Source organism: Salmo salar, chromosome ssa03, assembly GCF_905237065.1.
Source record: "Salmo salar chromosome ssa03, Ssal_v3.1, whole genome shotgun sequence".
Classification (NCBI taxonomy): domain Eukaryota; kingdom Metazoa; phylum Chordata; class Actinopteri; order Salmoniformes; family Salmonidae; genus Salmo; species Salmo salar.
In genome coordinates, this window is record NC_059444.1 from 76,918,206 (window position 1) to 76,943,543 (window position 25,338).

Sequence of the window (25,338 nt, forward strand, 5' to 3'; positions counted from 1 at the left end):
CTTTGTGAGAGATCACCTGGCTTTGTGAGCGATAACCTGGCTTTGTGAGCGATAACCTGGCTTTGTGAGCGATAACCTGGCTTTGTGAGCGATAACCTGGCTTTGCAGTCATGAAGTTAAGGAGAGGAGGAAAGGAGTCCAGTAAGAGTATTGGGACAAATCTGGACAGAGACGGAGACAGAGAGAAAGACAGAGACAGCGAGAGAGACTGAGACAGCGAGAGAGAGAGAGAGAGAGACAGCGAGGGAGACAGAGAGAGAGAGAGAGAGAGAGAGAGACAAACAGGCAGGGAGACAGAGAGAGAGAGAGAGAGAGAGACAGACAGACAGATATAGTGTCTGAGTGCAGCTGGCTTTGAGCCAGAGACAGTTTTGTTTTACATCCCCACTCCCCTCCCTCTGGCACCAGTCTGTTAATCCCTTTAATTTACAAGCACCACTCAGCATCACCCAGTGCAGTGTGTGTTAATCTCTCATTTTTTTAAAGCTCTACCTGTGAGTGTCTGTGTATCATACGATGAAAGCCTTTCACTATTTGTGTGCGTGTGTGTATGTGCCTACTGTATGTTTGCTTATTTGCGAGTATGATATGCTATTGCCTTTCAGTATGTGTGTGTACTGTCCCTGGTTGTCCACTGTGTTTCTTAACCCTTTGCTGTCCATACATGGTTCGAGAGGATCAGTATCATGGTGATTCTGCTCAACTGTGTCACCCTGGGGATGTACCAGCCCTGTGAGAACATCGACTGCACTTCAGACCGCTGCCAGATACTACAGGTCAGTCTGTCTGTCTGTCTGTCTGTCTGTCTGTCTGTCTGTCTCTGTGTCTGTGTCTGTGTCTCTGTCTCTGTCTCTGTCTCTGTCTCTGTCTATCTGTCTGTCTGTCTGTCTGTCTGTCTGTCTGTCAAAATGTCACTCCGCAAAGCGGTAATGCCTCTGCGACAAACTACTTTGTAAAAAAGTGACAAATTCAGTTTCACCACTGTATCATTTGATGGATTGATTACAGTTTAATGTTGACAACATGTGGTGAGAAGTGAGAACCCATTCCCCCTCTCCACACCAGCCTTTCTTTAGACTCCCTGTGACACTGGTGGGACTGATATAGTGACTGATATAGTGACTGATGTAGTGACTGATGTAGTGACTGATGTAGTGACTGATGTAGTGACTGATATAGTGACTGATGTAGTGACTGATGTAGTGACTGATATAGTGACTGATATAGTGACTGATATAGTGACTGATGTAGTGACTAATATAGTGACTGATGTAGTGACTGATGTAGTGACTGATGTAGTGACTGATGTAGTGACTGATATAGTGACTGATATAGTGACTGATGTAGTGACTAATATAGTGACTAATATAGTGACTGATGTAGTGACTGATGTAGTGACTGATGTAGTGACTGACACTGGTGGAAAAAGTACCCAATTATCATACTTGAGTAAAAGTAAAGATACCTTAATAGAAAATGAGTCAAGTAAAAGTGAAAGTCACCCAGTAAAATATTACTTGAGTAAAAGTCTAAAAGTATTTGGTTTTAAATATACTTAAGTATCAAAAGTAAAAGTATAAATCTTTCCACATTCCTTATATTAAGCAAACCAGAAGGCACAGTTTTCTTGTTTTAAAATGTAGGTATAGCCAGGGGCACACTCCAACACTCAGACATAATTTACAAAGAAAGCATTTGTGTTTATTGAGTCCGCCAGATCAGAGGCAGTAGGGTGATGACCAGGGATGTTCTCTTAATAAGTGTGTGAATTGGACCATTTTTCTGTCCTGCTAAGCATTAAAAATGTAACATGTACTTTTGGGTGTCAGGGAAAATGAATGGAGTAAAAAGGACATATTTTCTTTAGGAATGAGGTGAAGTAAAAGTAAAAGTTATCAAAAATATAAATAGTAAAGTAAAGTACAGATACCCCTAAAACTACTTAAGAAGTACTTTAAAGTATTTGTACTTTACACCACTGGTGACTGATGTAGTGACTGATGTAGTGACTGATGTAGTGGCTGATATAGTGAACATTGCATTACATGTGCTGAGCGTTTGTTACGTAATTAACGACACCGTCTGCACACACGCACGCACAGAAACACACACACACAGACACACACACACACACACACACACACACACACACACACACACACACACACCACGCAACATAGAGAATCCGAAAGGCTGCATGTGTGTGTGTCCTCTCCTGCTGTGTATATCATGGCCCTGTTTGGAAAGGCTCAGTCAAACCTCCCTGTTTTAACACACAGGAGCCAAGGCCCCCGGCTGTAGCTCGCTATGAATAAGAAATAAAGCAGAATGTTGCCAGGTTATAAAAAGTATCCACTATGAATGTTAGATGAGCCAGTATCTGTAAGAATTGTGGTCGATGCCCAGAGGTCTATGGATGTCCATTTTTATTTTTAAATGGTGTGTGTGTGTGTGTGTGTGTGTGTGTGTGTGTGTGTGTGTGTGTGTGTGTGTGTGTGTGTGTGTGTGTGTGTGTGTGTGTGTGTGTGTGTGTGTGTGTGTGTGTGTGTGTGTGTGTGTGTGGGGAGGGGGGGTTATGTGTCCGTGATCTCGGCAAACTTATCCCCAAAAACATGCATCAAAGGACTCCCAAAATGAAACACACCCACCCCAGACAGGTATCTTTAGTATTAAACCCCCTAAGGTTGATGTTCGCGCACCACAAACATCTAACTAGCATAATAAAAAATCAAAATCCGCCACTTTAAGCTAGAGATATCTGTTGTTTTGCGTTGGATGTGTCACAATCCACTGCATCCGCCTTTTTACTTATTTTATACATATTGTTGCCGCTACCGTCTCTTTTGACCGAAAATAACTTCTAGACATCAGGACTGAGATTACTCACCACGGACGAGCAGAATCCTCTTTAACCTTTCACGACTCTGATGAGCCCGACGTGAAAGAGATGCTGCTTCCTCGGGAACAGGTCCCGATCCCCGTGATCTGCATGAAGAGGAGGCGGAGAAAGAGAGGCCGAAGGTCCGGCTGCCTTCTGAGTATTCGCAGGCGATCGAATAAACCCCCACTTCCCTCCATTCTGCTATCAAACTTGCAATCTTTGGACAATAAAATCGACGAGTTACGCGGAAGATTAAACTACCAACGAGACATAAAAAATGGAACATCTTATGCTTCACGGACTCATGGTTGAACAACGATAACATTAACATACAGCTGGCTGGTTATACGATGTAAGACCTTCAAACAGGTCAACATTCACAAGGCCGCAGGGCCAGACGGATTAGCAGGATGTGTACTCCAAGCATGCGCTGACCAACCGGCAAGTGTCTTCACTGACATTTTCAACCTCTCCCTGTCCGAGTCTGTAATACCAACATGTTGTAAGCAGATCACCATAGTCCCTGTGCTCAAGAACACTAAGGTAACCTTCCTAAATGACTACCGACCCATAGCACTCACGTCTGTAGCCATGAAGAGCTTTGAAAGGCTGGTCATGGCTCACATCAACATCATCTTCCCAGAAACACACACTCCAATTTGCATACCGCCCCAACAGATCCACAGATGATGCAATCTCCAGTGCTCTCCACACTGCCCTTTCCGACCTGGACAAAAGGAACACCTATGTGAGAATGCTATTCATTGACTATAGCTCAGCGTTCAACACCATAGTGCCCTCAAAGCTCATAAATAAGCTAAGGACCCTGGGACTAAACATCTCCCTCTGCAACTGGATCCAGGACTTCCTAACGAGCCGTCCCCAGGTGGTAAGGGTAGGTAACAACACACCGCCACGCTGATCCTCAACACAAGGGCCCTTCAGGGGTACGTGCTCAGTCCCCTCCTGTACTCCCTGTTCACTCATGACTGCATGGCCAAGCACGACTCCAACACCATCATTAAGTTTGCTGATGACACAACAGTCTGATCACCGGCAACAACGAGACAGCCTATAGGGAGGAGGTCAGAGGCCTGGCCGTGTGGTGCCAGGACAACAACCTCTCAAGACAAAGGAGATGATTGTGGACTACAGGAAAAGGAGGACCGAGCACGCCCCCATTCTCATCAATGGGGCTGCAGTGGAGCAGGTTGAGAGCTTCAAGTTCCTCGGTGTCCACATCACCAACAAACTAACATGGTCCAAGCACACCAAGACAGTCGTGAAGAGGGCACGGCAAAACCTATTCCCCCTCAGGAGACTGAAAAGATTTGGCATGGGTCATCAGATCCTCAAAAGGTTCTACAGCTGCACCATCGAGAGCATCCTGACTGGGTGCATCACTGCCTGGTATGGCAACTGCTCGGCCTCCGACCGCAAGGCACTACAGAGGGTAGTGCAAATGGCCCAGTACATCACTGGTGCCAAGCTTCCTGCCATCCAGGACCACTATACCAGGCGGTATCAGAGGAAGGCCCTAAAAATTGTCAAAGACTCCAGCCACCCTAGTCATAGACTGTTCTCTCTGCTACCGCACAGCAAGCGGTACCGGAGCGCCAAGTGTCGGTCCAAGTGGCTTCTTAACAGCTTCTACCCCCAAGCCATAAGACTCCTTAACATCTAGTCAAATGGCTACCCAGACTATTTGCAGTGCCCCCCCCCACTCCCTCTTTACACCACTGCTTCTCTCTGTTGTCATCTATGCATAGTCACTTTAATAACTCTACCTACATGTACATACTACCTCAAATAACCGGTGCCCCCGCACATTGACTCTGTATCGGTACCTCCCCCCGTATATAGTCTTGCTATTGTTATTTCACTGCTGCTCTTTAATTACTTGCTACTTTTATCTCTTATTCTTATCTGTATTTTGATTTGTCGCACTTCTGAATCTGATGTGAAAGGTGACAGAGCTAGGTGTTTGTCAGACCATGAGACATCCCGAAAATCGGTCTTCTTGCAAAATCATCTGTAGCGTCCGAACGGTTTGGCTTACAATCTATTATGACCCCTCTATGGAAAGATAAGACTCTCACGAACACGATGGTGTTCTCGTTTTGCTCTAATTAGTCTCTTGGGACTCTTCGGAAGTCGGTACAGCCGATCTGCCAACTTCAGTCTGTAGCGTCCGAACAGTTTGGGCTACACATTAATATGACCCCTCTGTAGAAAGGTAAGACTCTCAGTTATTTTTCTTTGGCACGCCCTTAGGCCTCACAAGACTCGTCTGAAGGTCCCTCTGTACCAGTAGAATAAATTAATGAAAGTATATATTGAGACTGTTTAGTGCCAAAAATAAGGGGGGGTAAATACATGTAAAAATATACTGCTCAAAAAAATAAAGGGAACACTTAAACAACACAATGTAACTCCAAGTCAATCACACTTCTGTGAAATCAAACTGTCCACTTAGGAAGCAACACTGATTGACAATAAATTTCACATGCTGTTGTGTAAATGGAATAGACAACAGGTGGAAATTATAGGCAATTAGCAAGACACCCCCAATAAAGGAGTGGTTCTGCAGGTGGTAACCACAGACCACTTCTCAGTTCCTATGCTTCCTGGCTGATGTTTTGGTCACTTTTGAATGCTGGCGGTGCTTTCACTCTAGTGGTAGCATGAGACGGAGCAGACAACCCACACAAGTGGCTCAGGTAGTGCAGCTCATCCAGGATGGCACATCAATGCGAGCTGTGGCAAGAAGGTTTGCTGTGTCTGTCAGCATAGTGTCCAGAGCATGGAGGCGCTACCAGGAGACAGGCCACTACATGAGGAGACGTGGAGGAGGCCGGAGGAGGGCAACAACCCAGCAGCAGGACCGCTACCTCCGCCTTTGTGCAAGGAGGAGCAGGAGGAGCACTGCCAGAGCCCTGCAAAATGACCTCCAGCAGGCCACAAATGTGCATGTGTCTGCTCAAACTGTCAGAAACAGACTCCATGAGGGTGGTATGAGGGCCCGACGTCCACAGGTGGGGGTTGTGCTTACAGCCCAACACCGTGCAGGACGTTTGGCATTTGCCAGAGAACACCAAGATTGGCAAATTTGCCACTGGCGCCCTGTGCTCTTCACAGATGAAAGCAGGTTCATACTGAGCACATGTGACAGACGTGACAGTCTGGAGACGCCGTGGAGAACGTTCTGCTGCCTGCAACATCCTCCAGCATGACCGGTTTGGCGGTGGGTCAGTCATGGTGTGGGGTGGCATTTCTTTGGGGGGGCCGCACAGCCCTCCATGTGCTCGCCAGAGGTAGCCTGACTGCCATTAGGTACCGAGATGAGATCCTCAGACCCCTTGTGAGACCATATGCTGGTGCGGTTGGCCCTGGGTTCCTCCTAATGCAAGACAATGCTAGACCTCATGTGGCTGGAGTGTGTCAGCAGTTCCTGCAAGAGGAAGGCATTGATGCTATGGACTGGCCCGCCCGTTCCCCAGACCTGAATCCAATTGAGCACATCTGGGACATCATGTCTCGCTCCATCCACCAACGCCACGTTGCACCACAGACTGTCCAGGAGTTGGCGGATGCTTTAGTCCAGGTCTGGGAGGAGATCCCTCAGGAGACCATCCGCCACCTCATCAGGAGCATGCCCAGGTGTTGTAGGGAGGTCATACAGGCACGTGGAGGCCACACACACTACTGAGCCTCATTTTGACTTGTTTTAAGGACATTACATCAAAGTTGGATTAGCCTGTAGTGTGGTTTTCCACTTTAATTTTGAGTGTGACTCCAAATCCAGATCTCCATGGGTTGATACATTGGATTTCCATTGATTATTTTTGTGTGATTTTGTTGTCAGCACATTCAACTATGTAAAGAAAAAAGTATTTCATAAGATTATTTCTTTCATTCAGATCTAGGATGTGTTATTTTAGTGTTCCCTTTATTTTTTTGAGCAGTGTATATATCCCTCAGATATAGGACACAAATGATCCTTGGTAGGACCCCCCCCCCCCCCTCCTTAGACAGGGCTTAGAATCGTATGGGTAAAATACATGCAGATGTATCTAGGTTCAGGGGCTGGTAATACAGTATCTTGAGCCTCCTCAAGGCTTCTGAGGTTCTCTCCATGTTAGCTTCCACCCCTCGGGGCTTCTCAGGTTCTCTCCATGTTATCCTCCAGGCCTCTAGGCTTCTGAGATCCACCATGTTATCCTCCAGGTCTTAAGGTTTCTGAGGTTCTCTCCATGTTAGCCTCCAGGCCTAAAGACTTCTTAGGGATTTACATTTACATTTAAGTCATTTAGCAGACGCTCTTATCCAGAGCGACTTAACCCCCTTTTTAAAATGTTCGCCTAAAATGACATACCCAAATCTAACTGCCTGTAGCTCAGGCCCTGAAGCAAGGATATGCGTGTTCTTGGTACCATTTGAAAGGACACACTTTGAAGTTTGTGGAAATGTGAATTGAATGTAGGAGAATTTAACACAATAGATCTGGTAGAAGAAAAACTTTTTTTTCGACCATCATCTTTGAAATGCAACAGAAAGGTCCCAAATCTAGCCATCACTCTGGTTGTAATTCCAGTGGTGTCCACAGGATGGCAGCAGTGTAAACTCCCGTAAAGCCCAGCTCATTGGCTATCTACCTAGCTTTGTTTGACCCCGATTGGTGCTTATTTCACAAAGTTAAGTCAATCAAGTGAAGACCGCCCAAGTCATTGGCGTTCTCTGACCAAATTTGGTATACTACACTCCTAATGATATAGTGAAGTCTGATTACTCTCTGAGGAATAAATACGAACATGATTTGACTGGTTGAAACAACGTTTAGGGTTAGATTTTCACAGAAATCCTTTCTTTGCAAATTGAGCGAGTGGAAATACAAAATCGATCATGCATGCTATATGGACATTTTTAGGATATGAAAAAGGATTTTATCTAACAAAACGACACTTCATGTTATCTCTGGGACCCTTTGGATGATAAATCAGAGCAAGATTTCAGAATGTAAGTACACATTTCACCTTCAGAGGTGAATTTATCAAACCTATCGCGGTGAAAAAAGTGTTTTGTTGTTAGGGGCTCTCCTCAAACAATAGCATGGCATTTTTTTCACAGTAATAGCTACTGTAAATTGGACAGTGCAGTGCAGTTGTATTAGCAGTCTTCCCTGTGGCTCAGTTGGTAGAGCATGGTGTTTGCAACGCCATCATGGTGTGTGCAACGCCAGGGTTGTGGGTTCGATTCCTACGGGGGGCCAGTACAAAAAAACAAAAACAAATGCGTGAAATGTATGCATTCACTACTGTAAGTCGCTCTGGATAAGAGCGTCTGCTAAATGACTAAAATGTAATGTAAATGTAAGAATTTAAGCTTTCAGCCAATATAAGACACTTATATGTACTGACATTGGTTGTTTCTCTAAAATGATCATGACACATGGCGCTACATGATTTACAACTGTACTGTTGACGGGATGCCTATCCCTGTTAAGGTTTCTGAGGTTCTCTCCATGTTAGCCTCCTGGCCTCAAGGTTTCTGAGGTACTACATGTTAGCCTACAGGCCTTAAGGTTTCTGAGGTCCTCCATGTTAGCCTCCAGGCCTTAAGGTTTCTGAGGTCCTCCATGTTAGCCTACAGGCCTTAAGGTTTCTGAGGTCCTCCATGTTAGCCTCCAGGCCTTAAGGTTTCTGAGGTCCTACATGTTAGCCTACAGGCCTTAAGGTTTCTGAGGTCCTCCATGTTTGCCTCCAGGCCTTAAGGTTTCTGAGGTCCTCCATGTTAGCCTACAGGCCTTATGGTTTCTGAGGTCCTACATGTTAGCCTCCAGGCCTTAAGGCATCTGATGCCCTTTCTTACACACTGACAGTGAGTGGGCAAATGGTGATATTGTTGAAATAGATATATTCAATATAGGGTTGAACATAGTGGGAATATAATCTGCTATGGGTTAAAACAGTTTCAATATACAGTATACAGTATTGAACATATTGAATATAACCACACAGACAGCCTCTGGCAAAGCAAGGAGAATGGAGGGAATCTAGAGACAATGGCAGATTATTGTGGTTATAAGATGACAATGAAGACAACGGAGTGAGTGGGCTGGGAGGTGACCTCTGTCTCTCTCTCTTTCATGTTTAGCTAACTCGCTCTCTCTCTCTCTCTCTCTCTCTCGCTCTCTGTCTCTCGCTCTCTGTTTCTCTCTCGCTCTCTCTGTCTCTATCTTGCTCTCTGTCTATTTCTTGCTCTCTCTCACTCTCGCTCTGTCTCTGTCGTCTCTCTCTCTTTCTCTCTCTATCTGGTTGCGTGTGTCTGTTATTGTGCTTGTATGTGTGTGTGTCTTAGTGTGCTCGTGTGCTCGTGTGTGTATGTGTGTATGTGTGTGTGTGTGTGTGTGTGTGTGTGTGTGTGTGTGTGTGTGTGTGTGTGTTTCAGTGTCCTCGTATGTGAGGGAGTTAACTTCATCAGACATCAAAATGATTAGCCCACACATCGCTGAGCGACACATGTTCACACACATCTCCCCAAGCCCTCTCGACCACTCCCATCGCAGTGTAATTAAGAACACACCAATAACAAAGGAGATTATAGGACCCCCGCACCAAATAACAGCTTTTGACTACCTCTCTAATCAGTAGTGTTCAAATAGTGGATATCAGTGGTTTAAAGTCCAAGTGCAGTCCTAAATATGTCCCTGTGTTTTATACAGGGCCTTTAGAAAGTCTACACTCCTTCTTGGATTTTAGCACATTTTGTGTTACAAAGTGGTATTAAAATGGATTAAATGGGCATTTTTTTGTTAACGATCTACACAAAATACTGTGTAATGTCACAGTGGAAGATACTTTTTTTTAAAGATGAATGAAAAATGAAAGACTAATATATCTTGATTAGATAAGTACTCACCCCCTGAATCAATACATATTAGAATCGCCTTTGGCAGCAATTACAGCTGTGAGTCTTTCTGGGTAACTCTCTAAGAGCTTTGCACACCTGGATTGTGAAATATTTGCCCATTATTCTTTTCCAAATTCTTCAAGCTCTGTCATGGTGACATCATCAGGCGGTGAATTAGTTAATAGACCAACAAACCTCTCTGCCAATAACAGCTATTTTCAGTGTTCCCCTCCCCACTCCCTGACAGTCCTAGCAAAGTTCTCTCTTGAGAAATTGTCCTTTACTAAGATGCTATTTATGTTTCTTTTTGACCGTTTTAATTGAAAACAATCAATTGTTACCCAGAAATGATTTGATATTGAGATAAAAATGTCTGTATTGGACCTTTAACGCATAACTAGGACACAAAGACATACAGTACATGCATGCGCACGCACACACACACATATACACACACATATACACACACATATACACATATACACACACACACACACACACACACACACACACACACACACACACACACACACACACACACACACACACACACACACACACACACACACACACACACACACAGTCAGTGACAGATGCAATCATGTCCCAGTCACTCTGTTAATTGATAATCATTAACAAGTTAATTAAAGTAGTGTTTTGATTGAAGGTTGATGTTTTCATTGTTGTCCCCACTGCTAGTTGCGACAGAAAACAATCATAGCCAATCAAGCCACTGTCGCTGGGCGGGACATTACACCCACAGCAGTGGTTTGGGCTAGGGTCGTTTTAGTTTCAGAACACTAAAACATGTGTGTGTGTTATTTTTTCTTTATCAACAGATGTTTTTATCAGTTTCAAGAGTATGTGCTTCCTCATTTCGTACAAATCGGACAAATTACCTCTCCCCCTCTCTCTCTCTCTCTCTCTCTCTCTCTCTCTCTCTCTCTCTCTCTCTCTCTCTCTCTCGCCCCTCTCTCTCTCTCTCTCTCTCTCTCTCTCTCTCTCTCTCTCTCTCTCTCTCTCTCTCCCCTCTCTCTCTCTCTCTCTCTCTCTCTCTCTCTCTCTCTCTCTCTCTCTCTCTCTCTCTCTCTCTCTCTCTCTCTCTCTCTCTCTCGCCCCTCTGTCAGGCGTTCGATGCGTTCATCTACATCTTCTTTGCGTTGGAGATGGTGGTGAAGATGGTGGCGCTGGGAATCTTCGGGAGACGCTGTTACCTTGGCGACACCTGGAACAGACTAGACTTCTTCATCGTCATGTCTGGGTTAGAGCACTCTTCTTCCTTTCCTTCTTCCTTTCCTTCTTCCTTTCCTTCCTGTAAAGAGTGTAGTTGGGAGCTAGGTGAATAGTACTGAATCATAGATAGTACTGTACATACTCTGCAGATGTAGGGCTTCAACCAGTAACCATGTGTTTATGAGAAGGTGCACTACCACACTGTGCCATAAAGTTGCAGACCTCTTGGCAGATGCAGCAGTAGACTGGATGCAGAGATACAGAGGGCCTTTTAGACTCACACATCTGTAGTTTAGCCTGGCTTCTTCTGTTGTTTCTCCTTCACACGTTTCTCCTGTCAAAGCCAGGCTGTGTTAAAACTAGGGTTTGATGTTGAGCTGGTAAAAGTCTGGTTTGATGTTGTTGAAATCAGTTGAGTTCAAGTAGATGGGTGCACAGACACACACACACACACACACACACACACACACACACACACACACACACACACACACACACACACACACACACACACACACACACACACACACACACACACACACACACACACACACACACACCACAGCAACTCACACACAGTCCGTTGCCCTCACCAACATGAAAACAGACCCCATTTCAAATCTTTAAACCTCTCTCTGAGAACAGGTTTGAAATCCTTGAAGTCATTAGAGATAACAGTGGGGAGTCTGAGGCAGTTTTCTGGAGCCTCTTCTGTGCTGTTGTCTGTTCTGTGCTGCAGGGCTCAGCTCACATGGAGTGTTGCTGTTGTGTTGTGATTCCTTACATAACAAGATGCTTTGAGCCACATGACATGCCAGGTGTTGGTGTATCTCTCTGTCTCTCTTTCTCTCTCTCCCTCCTGCTCTTTCCTTCTCTCTCTCCCCCTCGCTCTCTTTCACTTTCTCTTTCTCTCTATTTCTCCCTTTCTCTCTCTTTCTAGCTCTATAAAATTCATAGAAAAATAGTGTGTGTTTGTCTGCAAGTGTGTGTGTGTGTTAGGGAATGGTTGAGTTAGTCCATTGGGTAAAGAGCTCATTATAAATGCATAAGCTCAGCCTGTTCTGACAGCAGCCTCATCAACCTTTACAGTGGTCACCTATCATGTCTCACACACACACACACACACACACACACACACACACACACACACACACACACACACACACACACACACACACACACACACACACACACACACACACACACACACACACACACACACACACACCCCGTCAGGCATGTAAAGGATTGTGAGAAAAAGAGAGCATAAGCTCTGGCATAACAGAATTACTGGGCTAGATAGATGGACATTCATCTTTATTTGAGTTGAGCACTGCATCTCAAAGGACTGCCAAGGGGCGGTGATTGAAGAGTGTGTGTTTTCCATAACTGTTTGTGTGTGTGTGAGAGTGCCTCTATGCCTGCATGCATCTTTGTATGTGCTGGTATGTGTTTCAGGCAGAGTGCCTCAGTACTTGTCTTTCATTAGCTGTCATTAGCCACCAGGCTAATTGAACAAGACAGTGGTCCAGACAGTGTTGGCTGGAGCTGACAGTTCCCCATAAGGTCCCCTGTTCATTACCCCGGGGCAAAGACACACTGGGATTATCTGTCCTGTTTCTCCCCTCTCTCTGTCCATAGTTGATTTATCTAGTTTGTATTTCTCAGTACATGTCTTTTTTTGTTTGGGGGGGTTGATACGTTTTAAAAATGCAGATAGATTGTGGCTTCCATCAGTTCAATTGTCTGCATCATTTCCAATCCTCCCAATTTTGGGGGGGAACTATAAATATATATATAAAAAAGAACATTATTTTCCCTTAACCCTACCATCCCTCCACTAATTGGACAACACTTAGTCTTCTACTTCCAGCTTATACAGTGGCAATAAACAGTATGTGAACCCTTTGGAAATACCTGGATTTCTGCATAAATTGGTCATAAAATTTGATCTGAACTTCATCTAGGTCACAACAATAGACAAACACAGTCTGCTTAAACTAATAACACACAAACAATTATACGTTTTCATGTCTTTACTGAACACACCATGTAAACATTCACAGTGCAGGGTGGGAAAAGTATGTGAACCCTTGGATTTAATAACTGGTTGACCCTCCTTTGGCAGCAATAACCTCAACCAAATGTTTTCTGTAGTTGCGGATCAGACCTGCACAACGGTCAGGAGGAATTTTGGACCATTCCTCTTTACAAAACTGTTTCAGTTCAGAAATATTCTTGGGATGTCTGGTGTGAACTGCTCTCTTGAGGTCATGCCACAGCGTCTCATTCGGGTTGAGGTCAGGACTGACTGGGCCACTCCAGAAGGCTTATTTTCTTCTGTTGAAGCCGTTCTGTTGTTGATTTACTTCTGTGTTTTGGGTTGTTGTCCTGTTGCTTCACCCAACTTCTGTTGAGCTTCAATTGGCGGACAGATAGCCTTACATTCTCCTGTGAAATGTCTTGATAAACTTGGGAATTCATTTTTCCGTCAATGATAGTAAGCTGTCCAGGCCATGAGGCAGCAAAGCAGCCCCAAAGCATGATGCTCCCTCCACCATACTTTACAGTTGGGATGAGGTTTTGATATAGGTGTGCTGTGCCTTTTTTTCTCCACACACATTTTTCTCCACACACAAGTTCCTTCCAAACAACTCAACTCAATGTTTCATCTGTCCACAGAATATTTTGCCAGTAGCGCTGTAGAACATCCAGGTGCACTTTTGCAAACTTCAGATGTGCAGCAGTGTTTTTTTTTAACAGCAGTGGTTTCTTCCGCGGTGTCCTCCCATGAACACCATTCTTGTTTAGTGTTTTACGTATCGTACTCGTCAACAGAGATGTTAGCATGTTACAGAGATTTCTGTAAGTCTTTAGCTGACACTCTAGGATTCATCTTAACCTCATTTAGCATTCTGCATTGTGCTCTTGCAGTCATCTTTGCAGGACGGCCACTCCTAGGGAGAGTAGCAACAGTGCTGAACTTTCTCCGTTTATAGACAATTTGTCTTACCATGGACTGATGAACATCAAGGCTTTTAGAGATACTTTTGTAACCCTGTCCAGCAGTATGCAAGTCAACAATTCTTAATCTTAGGTCTTCTGAGATCACTTTTGTTCGAGGCATGGTTCACATCAGGCAATGCTTCATGTGAATAGCAAACTAAAAATGTTGTGAGTGTTTTTTAAAGGGCAAGGCAGCTCTAACCAACATCTCCAATCTCGTCTCATTGATTGGACTCCAGGTTAGCTGACTCCTGACACCAATTAGCTTTTGGAGAAGTCATTAACCTAGGGGTTCACATACTTTTTCCAACCTACACTGTGAATGTTTAGATTATGTATACAATATAGACAAGAAAAATACAATAATTTGTGTGTTATTAGTTTAAGCACACTATGTTTGTCCATTGTTGTGACTTAGTGTAACGTCTGCGTCCAACTCACACTTCTAAACACTTCGATCCCCGGAACGCAGTCCACTTTCCAGCTCACTCTCTAGATCCCAATCACCGGAATTCTAATCACCTGTTCACACACCTGCATGTCATCATTCCCACACTATTTAGTTAAGTTCCTTGCACCCCATCACTGTGAGGTTTTGTTTGTTTTGAGACACACCTTTTCGGAGCTCTGGTTTTCCCCGTCCTTCTCTCCTCCCGTGTATGTTTTGCCTGCCTCACTCACGACGCCTTTTGCCTATTCCCTGCCTGTACTGTTGCCATTTTTGGACCTACCGTGTATGACCTTCTGCCTGCCCCTGGACCCAGCTACCTGCCTCCTCCTGTGTATGACCTTCAGCCTGCCCCTGGACCCAGCTACCTGCCTCCTCCTGTGTGTGACCTTCTGCCTGCCCCTGGACCCAGCTACCTGCCTCCTCCTGTGTATGACCTTCAGCCTGCCCCTGGACCCAGCTACCTGCCTCCTCCTGTGTATGACCTTCAGCCTGCCCCTGGACCCAGCTACCTGCCTCCTCCTGTGTGTGACCTTCTGCCTGCCCCTGGACCCAGCTACCTGCCTCCTCCTGTGTATGACCTTCTGCCTGCCCCTGGACCCAGCTACCTGCCTCTTCCTATGGTCCCTTTCAATAAACACCTGCTGCGCTCTGCGCTTGAAACCAGCTCTGTCTCCCTCATGTTCATTACACTTAGATGAAGATCAGATCAAATTTGATAACCAATTTATGCAAAAATCGAGGTAATTCCAAAGGGTTCACATACTTTTTCTTGCCATTGTATATACTATATACATTTTACGAACACAGTATTTTTTACAATAGTTATCTTTTGATTGTTTTTAGTCCCATCCTTCAGCTCTACTCAACCCCTCCCATCTATCTCTGAACATCATCCAGTTTTGATTTCTACTTGCCATATTTTTCAACTGTGTTGTGATGTTTCACAAAAGTTCTGAACCTTTCTATTCTGATAGATTCTACTGATTGTAAATTAATTGCTAGGAGTATTATTATATTATTGATAGATTGACTAAAACTTTTTAAATGACCTAGTTAGCTCCAGGTAAATATTACAATTCCTCAGCCATTCCTGAACCTGCGACCAAAAATAAGCTACATATGGACAGTACCAAAACAAATGATCTAATGATTGTCTCTTCGCAGCGAAATCTGTAGAGCTGGGATGGTTGTATCCTCCATATATCATTCTATTGGTTCCAATCATTTTGTATATTATTTTCAAATGAAAAACTCTGTTTTGAATCCAGTGTTTTGTGTATCAGTTCATAAACTATGTACCATGGAATCGGTACATAAATCTCTTCCCAACTATTTTGCAATCTATATGGCACACCGGTCTCTCAATTTTTTGGTCTTTACACGAAACTGGTATAATTTTGGTCTTTAATGCAGGGCTGACAAGTTCCTTACTTTCTCCCCCTTCCACTTGCCTCTTCCATTTTTCAGGTAATGCTGCAATTAGTTGGTTGTAATTTTGAGTAGAGCAGACATTTCCATATATTTTTGTTAGCTGAATATGTGACATAACTACACCAGTCCTATATAAGATATAATTTACAAAGATTATACCTTTTTATTTTTTTATAAAAAAAATATATATATTTTTTTATCAGTTAGTATATTTGAGTTTATCCATAATATTTGTTCTGTTCTTTCTGGTGGATTAAACTGAAATTGCAACCAAATTTCTATGGCTTGTTTTAAAAATAGCGATATTTTGGAGATTATTTCATTTTCAAATAAGAGGTTGTGAGACATTCTCACTAATCTGCTAGAGAAACAGTTTGGATTGAAGTATAACTTTTGTATAACTGAAGCCTTTAGTGAGAGGCCTAATGCTTTAATATTTAGTAATTTCTGTCCTCTGAATTCATATTCATTATATAAATAGGCTGTTTCATTTCTCTTTCCTATTTATTGTTTTTTCTTCCTACTTAATTCTCCCCTTTCTCAATTTTATTACTACCTCTCTCTCCCTCTATCGCTCTCCCTCTTTCTCTCTCTGCCTCTTTTTTTCTTCCTCTCTCTCTCTCTGTTTTCCTCTCTTTCTCCCCCCTCTCTCCTTCCCTCTATATTAAGGGCTGGTATTAAGTGGATGTATAAATCAAAGGTGGTCAATTGATCCTATCAGTGAGCTCTACTGTAATGAACTTACAGACTCTGAAGTTTGACCTCCAATCTTACTGCAGTCAAACAGATAGTTGACATTCTACTGTACTTCTAGGAAGGCCAGAATAAGTTGGCATTGGCATTGTCTGCTGCCTGTTTCAAGTTGATGTGTCAGTGAAAGAAAGATGAGAGATGCATTGAAATACATGAAACCTTAAAGCTGAGTGACACCAAGAAGGGGAGGGTCTCATTCTGTTAGTGTGGTGTGTGTGTGTGTGTGTGTGTGTGTGTGTGTGTGTGTGTGTGTGTGTGTGTGTGTGTGTGTGTGTGTGTGTGTGTGTGTGTGTGAGTGCGGTGATAGTGATTCTGATCAGCAGGCTACACTGGTCCTAATCACCAGAAAGTCCAATATCACTGATTCACATTATTACTGCATTATGCACACACACACACACACACACACACACACACACACACACACACACACACACACACACACACACACACACACACACACACACACACACACACACACACACACACACACGTACTCTTTCAATGGTCTGCAGTATTGGAGAAATGTTGATGTTGTACTATGCTGTTCCAGTCACACTCTGGCCCTTCTCCCTTGATGCATCTCTCTCATGAACCTCTCTCTCCTTTTCCCCAGGGACCCCTTCCCTTTTTCCCATAATCCTTTCAGGCCCACTACAGCTGTGGCCCAATATTCCACAGGGCTAGACTACATCTCAGATTTGTCTATTTCCGCTCACATGCTTTATTTTCTATGGGTTTGTTTTCTACTGGGGTAGGGAGGGATGTACTGATTGACAAATATTTAGATTTGATTGATACCATCAGATTAAAGGTGTTATAGTTATATAGAAATCCCATTTTGTCTGTGTCCTCTCTGCTTGCCTCTCTGCTTGGCTTTGTGTTCAGTGTGTGTGCTGTCCTTTCCTGCTGATCCTGCTGCTTGCTGTGCTATGGAGAATAGAGTTGAGCTGAGCTATCGCCGTGTGCAGACCAGGATTACAGCTCATACAGCTCACACGCACGCAGGCAGACAGACAGACAGACAGACAGACAGACAGACAGACAGACAGACAGACACAGGCGTGCCAGCGTCTCACACGAACTCACACAACACCTACAAAACACACACATTTACTCACACACCCACACACCCAAATACACACACAACCATATACTTATACACCCACACACCCATATACCCACACACCCGGTGTCAGTTCTCTCCCAATCCTACTGCTGTGGATTGCCACTTCCCAAGGAGAGAGTAACAGGGGTTACATCACAGAGGAAGCATACTGGACATAATACTGACACACACACACTCCCTAGCCCCTAGCCTGCGTCATCCATTGGAAACCCAGGATACATAAAAGGCTAAGAGATGAAGGGATGGAGCCAAAAAAAGGAGTGTTAAAAAAGAGAGAACAATTAGATAGAGGAGGCCTGCGGCGGCTAATTACTCTGACAAACACACAGGCTGATTGATATGTACAGGAGCAGCTGCAGTCAGACACAGAGGAACACACACCTCGCAGTCACACACACACACACACACACACCTCTCTTTCCACACCACAGGTGGCTGGTGGCACCTAATTGGAGAAGACGGGCTCATAGTAATGGCTGGAACTGAATAAATGGAATGGTATCAAACACATCAAACACATGTTGTGTTCCATTTATTCCATTCCAGCCATTATTATGAGTCGTCCTCCCTCTCACCAACCTCCTGTGGCACACACACACCTTTCCTCTCCACATACACCCTCTCTCTTTTCTCCTTTTTTACATAGCTCCTCAATCTTCATCCCTCTCTTCTGCCTTCCCCTCTGGTCCTCCTTTTTCCTGACGTGTTCTCCTTCCTTCACCTCTGCTCTTCCACAACTTCCTTCTCTTTTTAATCTCTCTTTTTCTATTTCCTCTGTTCCTCTCTCTTCATCTTTCCTCTCCTCCTCCCCCAGTTATCTCTAATTCAATTAGTAGAGCACTGAGCCATGAAGACATCAACAAGGGAGGTCTGGCGGGTTTGAGAAGTTAGAAAGGAAGTTTGTGTTTGTGTCTTTCAGTACGCACATGTGCTTATGTACTCTTCTCTGTGTGTACTCTCTTGCATGTGTGTATTTGTTATTTCTGCGACTCCGTCACTTGCCCCCAATATCCCAGAGCCACTCCACCCATTGTCTCTTTTCTCATTAAATGTCTGTGTAGAATGTTTGCCTGTGCTTTAATGTCAGAGCGCGTTGGGGGTGACAGCAGGGCTATGTTTCCCTTCACAAGTCCTCCTCTGTTACGGTGACATTTCAGTTGGCAGCTTGACATTTTTAGCTGGTCCTCCATCGGAACTGACATTAGATGGCTTTGGACGTGCGAGGCGAGGAACACTGGCTCCCAGGGATGGCTTGCCTCTAGGCTAGATGGGTTCAATTCAGACTGTGCTTGGGGGAGGTGTAGTATTTACTAGTATTTATTGGGATCCCTGGGTTCCAAACAGGTTTGTGAGTGTGTGTGTGTTTGCGTGCGTGTGTGTGTGCGTGCCGTGTGTGCGTGCCGTGCGTGTGTGCGTGATCCTTTTTCACTATTATCAGTTGTGTCCTTGTGTAACTCAATGGTCTAGCCTCTCTCCTCTCCCAGTAAAGCAGCAGATTTACAGTAGCAATCATCACTCTGGATTCATGAATTATGGAGCTATACGGAGATACAGTATACAGCTATGGAAATGTTGATCTGTGGCAATACCCAGCTACTGTTTAATAATATGGAAATGTTGATCTGTGGCAATACCCAGCTACTGTTTAATAATATGGAAATGTTGATCTGTGGCAATACCCAGCTACTGTTTAATAATATGGAAATGTTGATCTGTGGCAATACCCAGCTACTGTTTAATAATATGGAAATGTTGATCTGTGGCAATACCCAGCTACTGTTTAATAATATGGAAATGTTGATCTGTGGCAATACCCAGCTTCTGTTTAATAATATGGAAATGTTGATCTGTGGCAATACCCAGCTTCTGTTTAATAATATGGAAATGTTGATCTGTGGCAATACCCAGCTTCTGTTTAATAATATGGAAATGTTGATCTGTGGCAATACCCAGCTACTGTTTAATAATATGGAAATGTTGATCTGTGGCAATACCCAGCTACTGTTTAATAATATGGAAATGTTGATCTGTGGCAATACCCAGCTACTGTTTAATAATATGGAAATGTTGATCTGTGGCAATACCCAGCTACTGTTTAATAATATGGAAATGTTGATCTGTGGCAATACCCAGCTACTGTTTAATAATATGGAAATGTTGATCTGTGGCAATACCCAGCTACTGTTTAATAATATGGAAATGTTGATCTGTGGCAATACCCAGCTACTGTTTAATAATATGGAAATGTTGATCTGTGGCAATACCCAGCTACTGTTTAATAATATGGAAATGTTGATCTGTGGCAATACCCAGCTACTGTTTAATAATATGGAAATGTTGATCTGTGGCAATACCCAGCTACTGTTTAATAATATGGAAATGTTGATCTGTGGCAATACCCAGCTACTGTTTAATAATATGGAAATGTTGATCTGTGGCAATACCCAGCTACTGTTTAATAATATGGAAATGTTGATCTGTGGCAATACCCAGCTACTGTTTAATAATATGGAAATGTTGATCTGTGGCCATACCCAGCTACTGTTTAATAATATGGAAATGTTGATCTGTGGCAATACCCAGCTACTGTTTAATAATATGGAAATGTTGATCTGTGGCAATACCCAGCTACTGTTTAATAATATGGAAATGTTGATCTGTGGCAATACCCAGCTACTGTTTAATAATATGGAAATGTTGATCTGTGGCAATACCCAGCTACTGTTTAATAATATGGAAATGTTGATCTGTGGCAATACCCAGCTACTGTTTAATAATATGGAAATGTTGATCTGTGGCAATACCCAGCTACTGTTTAATAATATGGAAATGTTGATCTGTGGCAATACCCAGCTACTGTTTAATAATATGGAAATGTTGATCTGTGGCAATACCCAGCTACTGTTTAATAATATGGAAATGTTGATCTGTGGCAATACCCAGCTACTGTTTAATAATATGGAAATGTTGATCTGTGGCAATACCCAGCTTCTGTTTAATAATATGGAAATGTTGATCTGTGGCAATACCCAGCTACTCTTTAATAATATGGAAATGTTGATCTGTGGCAATACCCAGCTACTGTTTAATAATATGGAAATGTTGATCTGTGGCAATACCCAGCTACTGTTTAATAATATGGAAATGTTGATCTGTGGCAATACCCAGCTACTGTTTAATAATATGGAAATGTTGATCTGTGGCAATAACCAGCTACTGTTTAATAATATGGAAATGTTGATCTGTGGCAATACCCAGCTACTGTTTAATAATATGGAAATGTTGATCTGTGGCAATAACCAGCTACTGTTTAATAATATGGAAATGTTGATCTGTGGCAATAACCAGCTACTGTTTAATAATATGGAAATGTTGATCTGTGGCAATAACCAGCTACTGTTTAATAATATGGAAATAGATCTGACTGTTCATATATAGTCCATTGTTTGATTCCCATTGTTTGATTCACCAAACCCCCTTTCTTTCAGTGTCTTTACTACTGCTGTATATATCCCTGTCTCCCTCACTCACTCTATCCTCTCTCTCTCCATCGTCTCTCACTCTATCCTCTCTCTCTATCTCTCACTCACTCTATCCTCTATCTCTCAATCGTCTCTCACTCTCTCTTCTCTCTCTCCATCGTCTCTCACTCTATCCTCTCTCTCACCATTACTCCCCCACTCTATCCTCTATCTCGCCATCTCTCACTGTCTTCTCATTCATCATCTCTCACAATATCCTCTCTCATCATCTCTCATTCTATCCTCTCTCTCGCTCCATCTCTCACTCACTCAGTCCTCTCTCTCTCCATCTCTCTCTCCATCTCTCTCACTCAGTTCTCTATTGCTATCATCACCTATCACTCTATCCTCTCTCCATTTCTCACTCTCTATCCTCTTTCTCTCCATATCTCACAATATCCTCTCTCTCTCCATCAACTCTCACTCTATCCTTTCTCACTCCATCACCTCTCACTCCATCTTAGGTGTCTGTGTGTATCTGTGTGTGTAAGCCTTCTACTCTGCCTCTCAAATATGATCCACATCCCCTCATCACTGTTAAGGCTCTTCCATAACTCCACTGATGAGAAACACAACAGACAGACTACAACAGAAGCATATCAGAAGCATTGTAACAGTAGCATCCTTCAGATAGTGAGACTTTATTGCTTGTTATCAGCTCCAGACTGGGTGTGTGTTCTGAGAGGAAGAGGAGAGATCAGCTTACTGCCTGACTGACTGACTGGCTGACTGTTTGACTTGCTGACTAACTGGCTGACTAACTGGCTGACTAACTGGCTGACTGGCTGACTGCATGGAGATATCATAGGGAGTTTTACTGGTGCTTGTCTATACAAAACACACTTCAACTCACTGACTCGTATTTTATTCAAGCTGTTCAAGACTCATGATTATGCATGGGTGACTGTTCTCACAGACTTAAACACAGCATTCTAAGCCCGGTGACGTGTGTGTGTGTGTGTGTGTGTGTGTGTGTGTGTGTGTGTGTGTGTGTGTGTGTGTGTGTGTGTGTGTGTGTGTGTGTGTGTGCAACCTCATTGTCAATCAAACTAAAGAAGAAATCATCCACTGTGGTTGTAGCTAGATCCCCCCCCCCCAGTGTCACAGTGTATTATTTCACCTCTTCCATCACTATGGAGATGGTAAACGTACAATCGTCTCTTGCCCTTTTGTCACATCCTCTCTTCTCTAGTGAGACTAGGAGCACTGTGAGGCCACGTGTGTATGTCCCAGCACTTCTGCTTGCTAAAGAGGACAGTACTGATGGAATTTACATTGTTTGTCACTATGTGTGAGTGTGATAGTACGAGCATTTGTGTGTGTGTGTGTGTGTGTGTGTGTGTGTGTGTGTGTGTGTGTGTGTGAGTGTGCGTGTGCGTGTGTGATGTTTGCAACCACTTCAAAATTCTACATTTCAGAAACATGGACGAACGTCTAATTCTGGCGTGAGACTGTGAGAACTAGCTGCTCTCCATCCCTCCACCCTCTCTGACTCCCTGGCATTATCACAGTCAATATCTAGTTCCCTTTCCCTGTTTCACCCTTTCCTTTCCTCTTTATCCCTCTCTATTCTCCTCTCATCACCTCTCCACCTTCCTCTCCCACCTGTCACCCTGTTGTGGTACCTCTTTGCATGACACATGACACCACATTTTAAGCCCACTAAGATGGAGGTCAGAGGACAAAGGAAGCACAGGCAGCTTTAGCTATATTATATCCTTTAGCTTATAGCTGCAAAGTGTTCTGTACTGTGTAACCACTAAACCATAACACCTATTAAACTCCTCTCACTGTCAACTGTGAAACATCCTCTCACTGTCAACTGTGTTTATTTTCAGCAAACTTAACATGTGTAAATATTTGTATGAACATAACAAGATTCAATATCTGAGACATAAACTGAACAAGTTCCACAGACATGTGACTAAACAGAAATGGAATAATGTGTTCCTGAACATAGGAGGGGTCAAAATCAAAAGTTACAGTCAGTATCTGGTGTGGCCACCAGCTGCACTAAGTACTGCAGTGCATCGCCTTCTCAAGGACTGCACCAGATTTGCCAGTTCCTGCTGTGAGATGTTACCCCACTCTTCCACCAAGGCACCTGCAAGATCCCAGACATTTCTGGGGGAATGGGCCTAGCCCTAACCCTCCGATCCAACAGGTCCCAGACGTGCTCAATGGGATTGAGATCCGGGCTCTTCGCTGGCCATGGCAGAACACTGACATTCCTGTCTTGCAGGAAATCACGCACAGAACAAACAGTATGACTGGTGGCATTGTCATGCTGGAGGGTCATGTCAGGATGAGCCTGCAGGAAGGGTACCACATGAGGGAGGAGGATGTTTCCCTGTAACGCACAGTGTTGAGATTGCCTGCAATGACAAAAAGTTCAGTCCGATGATGCTGTGACACACCGCCCCAGACCATGACGGACCCTCCACCTCCAAATCAATCCTGCTCCAGAGTACAGGCCTTGGTGTAACGCTCATTCCTTCGACGATAAACGCGAATCCGATCATCACCCCTGGTGAGACAAAACCGCGACTTGTCAGTGAAGAGCACTTTTTGCCAGTCCTGTCTGGTCCAGCGACGGCGGGTTTGTGCCCATAGGCGACATTGTTGCCGGTGATGTCTGGTGAGGACCTGCCTTACAACAGGCCTACAAGCCCTCAGTCCAGCCTCTCTCAGGCTATTGCGGACAGTCTGAGCACAGATGGAGGGATTGTGCGTTCCTGGTGTAACTCAGGCAGTTGTTGTTGCCATCCTGTACCTGTCTCGCAGGTGTGATGTTCAGATTTAACGATCCTGTGCTGTTGTTCGTTTATACCGATCCTCTCTTTTTCTCACCCTCCTGGTTTTTGACCCTTGCCTCTCCTGACCCTGAGCCTGCCTGCCGTCCTATACCTTTGCTTCTGTTTCTGTAATAAACATTGTTACTTCGACACGGTCTGCATCTGGGTCTTACCTTATCCTGATAGTGAGAGCTTGTTGATAACCTAGCTATCAGAATGGACAGCATGCAACACTATGATAAAGACTACAGATTAAAAACTGGATGCAGTGGTACACATCCTGCTGTACATGGCATCCCTGTTGTAATGACAATGTCTCCCAAATGGCACCCTATTACCGATTGTAGTTCACTATATAGGGAATAGGTTGCCATTTGGGACACACATAATACTTCCTAAATGATGGGCTGTGGTGACTTTGTATTAGATCGCCGTGCAGTTTAAAACTGCATGGGCTAAAGGCTGTAGATTGGTCACAACACAGCAATGTATTACCACTGGTATAGCTCACTGAACTAAAGCTGATTGTCTGATATCCATACAGCCAGCTGTATTCCCATCAGAATGCAGTGTGTCCAGGGCTGTGATCAGCAGCACATGAACATGGTCCTCTGAATGAGTTGTACTGTACAGTAGATTGGCTGTGTCTGGTGTTAGACTTGGCAGGCCTTGCTGCCACTGCATTAATGTATTCCACCCCAGGCTATTTTCATGGTCCACACACACACACACACACACACACACACACACACACACACACACACACACACACACACACACACACACACACACACACACACACACACACACACACACACACACACACACACACACACACACACACACACACGGAAAGATAAAGCACCGTGGCCATTCTGTGAAAGTGATTTAGGTTGCAGGGCACAAACAGTTTTAACATGCTGAGAATGAGTAGCTAACAGATGTCTGACTCTTAGTAAACCACAACATCCTGCAGGCATCACTTACAGAGACCACTTTCTATCCCTCTATTTCTCTCTCTCTCTCTCTCTGCCCTTCTCTCTCTCTCTACCTCTCTCTCTACCTCTCTGTCCTCTCTCTCTCTCTCTCTCTCTCTCTACCTCTCTCTCTGTCCTTCTCTCTCTACCTCTCTCTCTCTCTGTCCTTCTCTCTCTCTCTCTACCTCTCTCTCTACCTCTCTCTGTCCTTCTCTCTCTACCTCTCTCTCTCTACCTCTGACTCTCTCTCTG

The 25,338-nt window shown here is 44.0% G+C and overlaps 1 protein-coding gene across 2 annotated transcripts in view; it reads left to right on the top strand.

Moving 5' to 3' along the window:
• The first annotated feature begins 609 nt into the window (after positions 1–609).
• LOC106606743 (voltage-dependent T-type calcium channel subunit alpha-1I-like) overlaps positions 610–25,338 on the top strand; it is a 139,674-nt gene continuing 114,945 nt past the window's right edge. Inside the window, exons 1-2 of one of the 2 annotated variants that reach the window (XM_045715480.1) lie at positions 610–776; positions 10,918–11,051. In XM_045715480.1, the coding sequence (XP_045571436.1) occupies positions 687–776; positions 10,918–11,051 (224 nt within the window). In that variant the 5' untranslated portion in view covers positions 610–686. The remainder of the gene's footprint in view (positions 777–10,917; positions 11,052–25,338) is intronic. The other variant, XM_045715479.1, reaches the window with a different exon arrangement.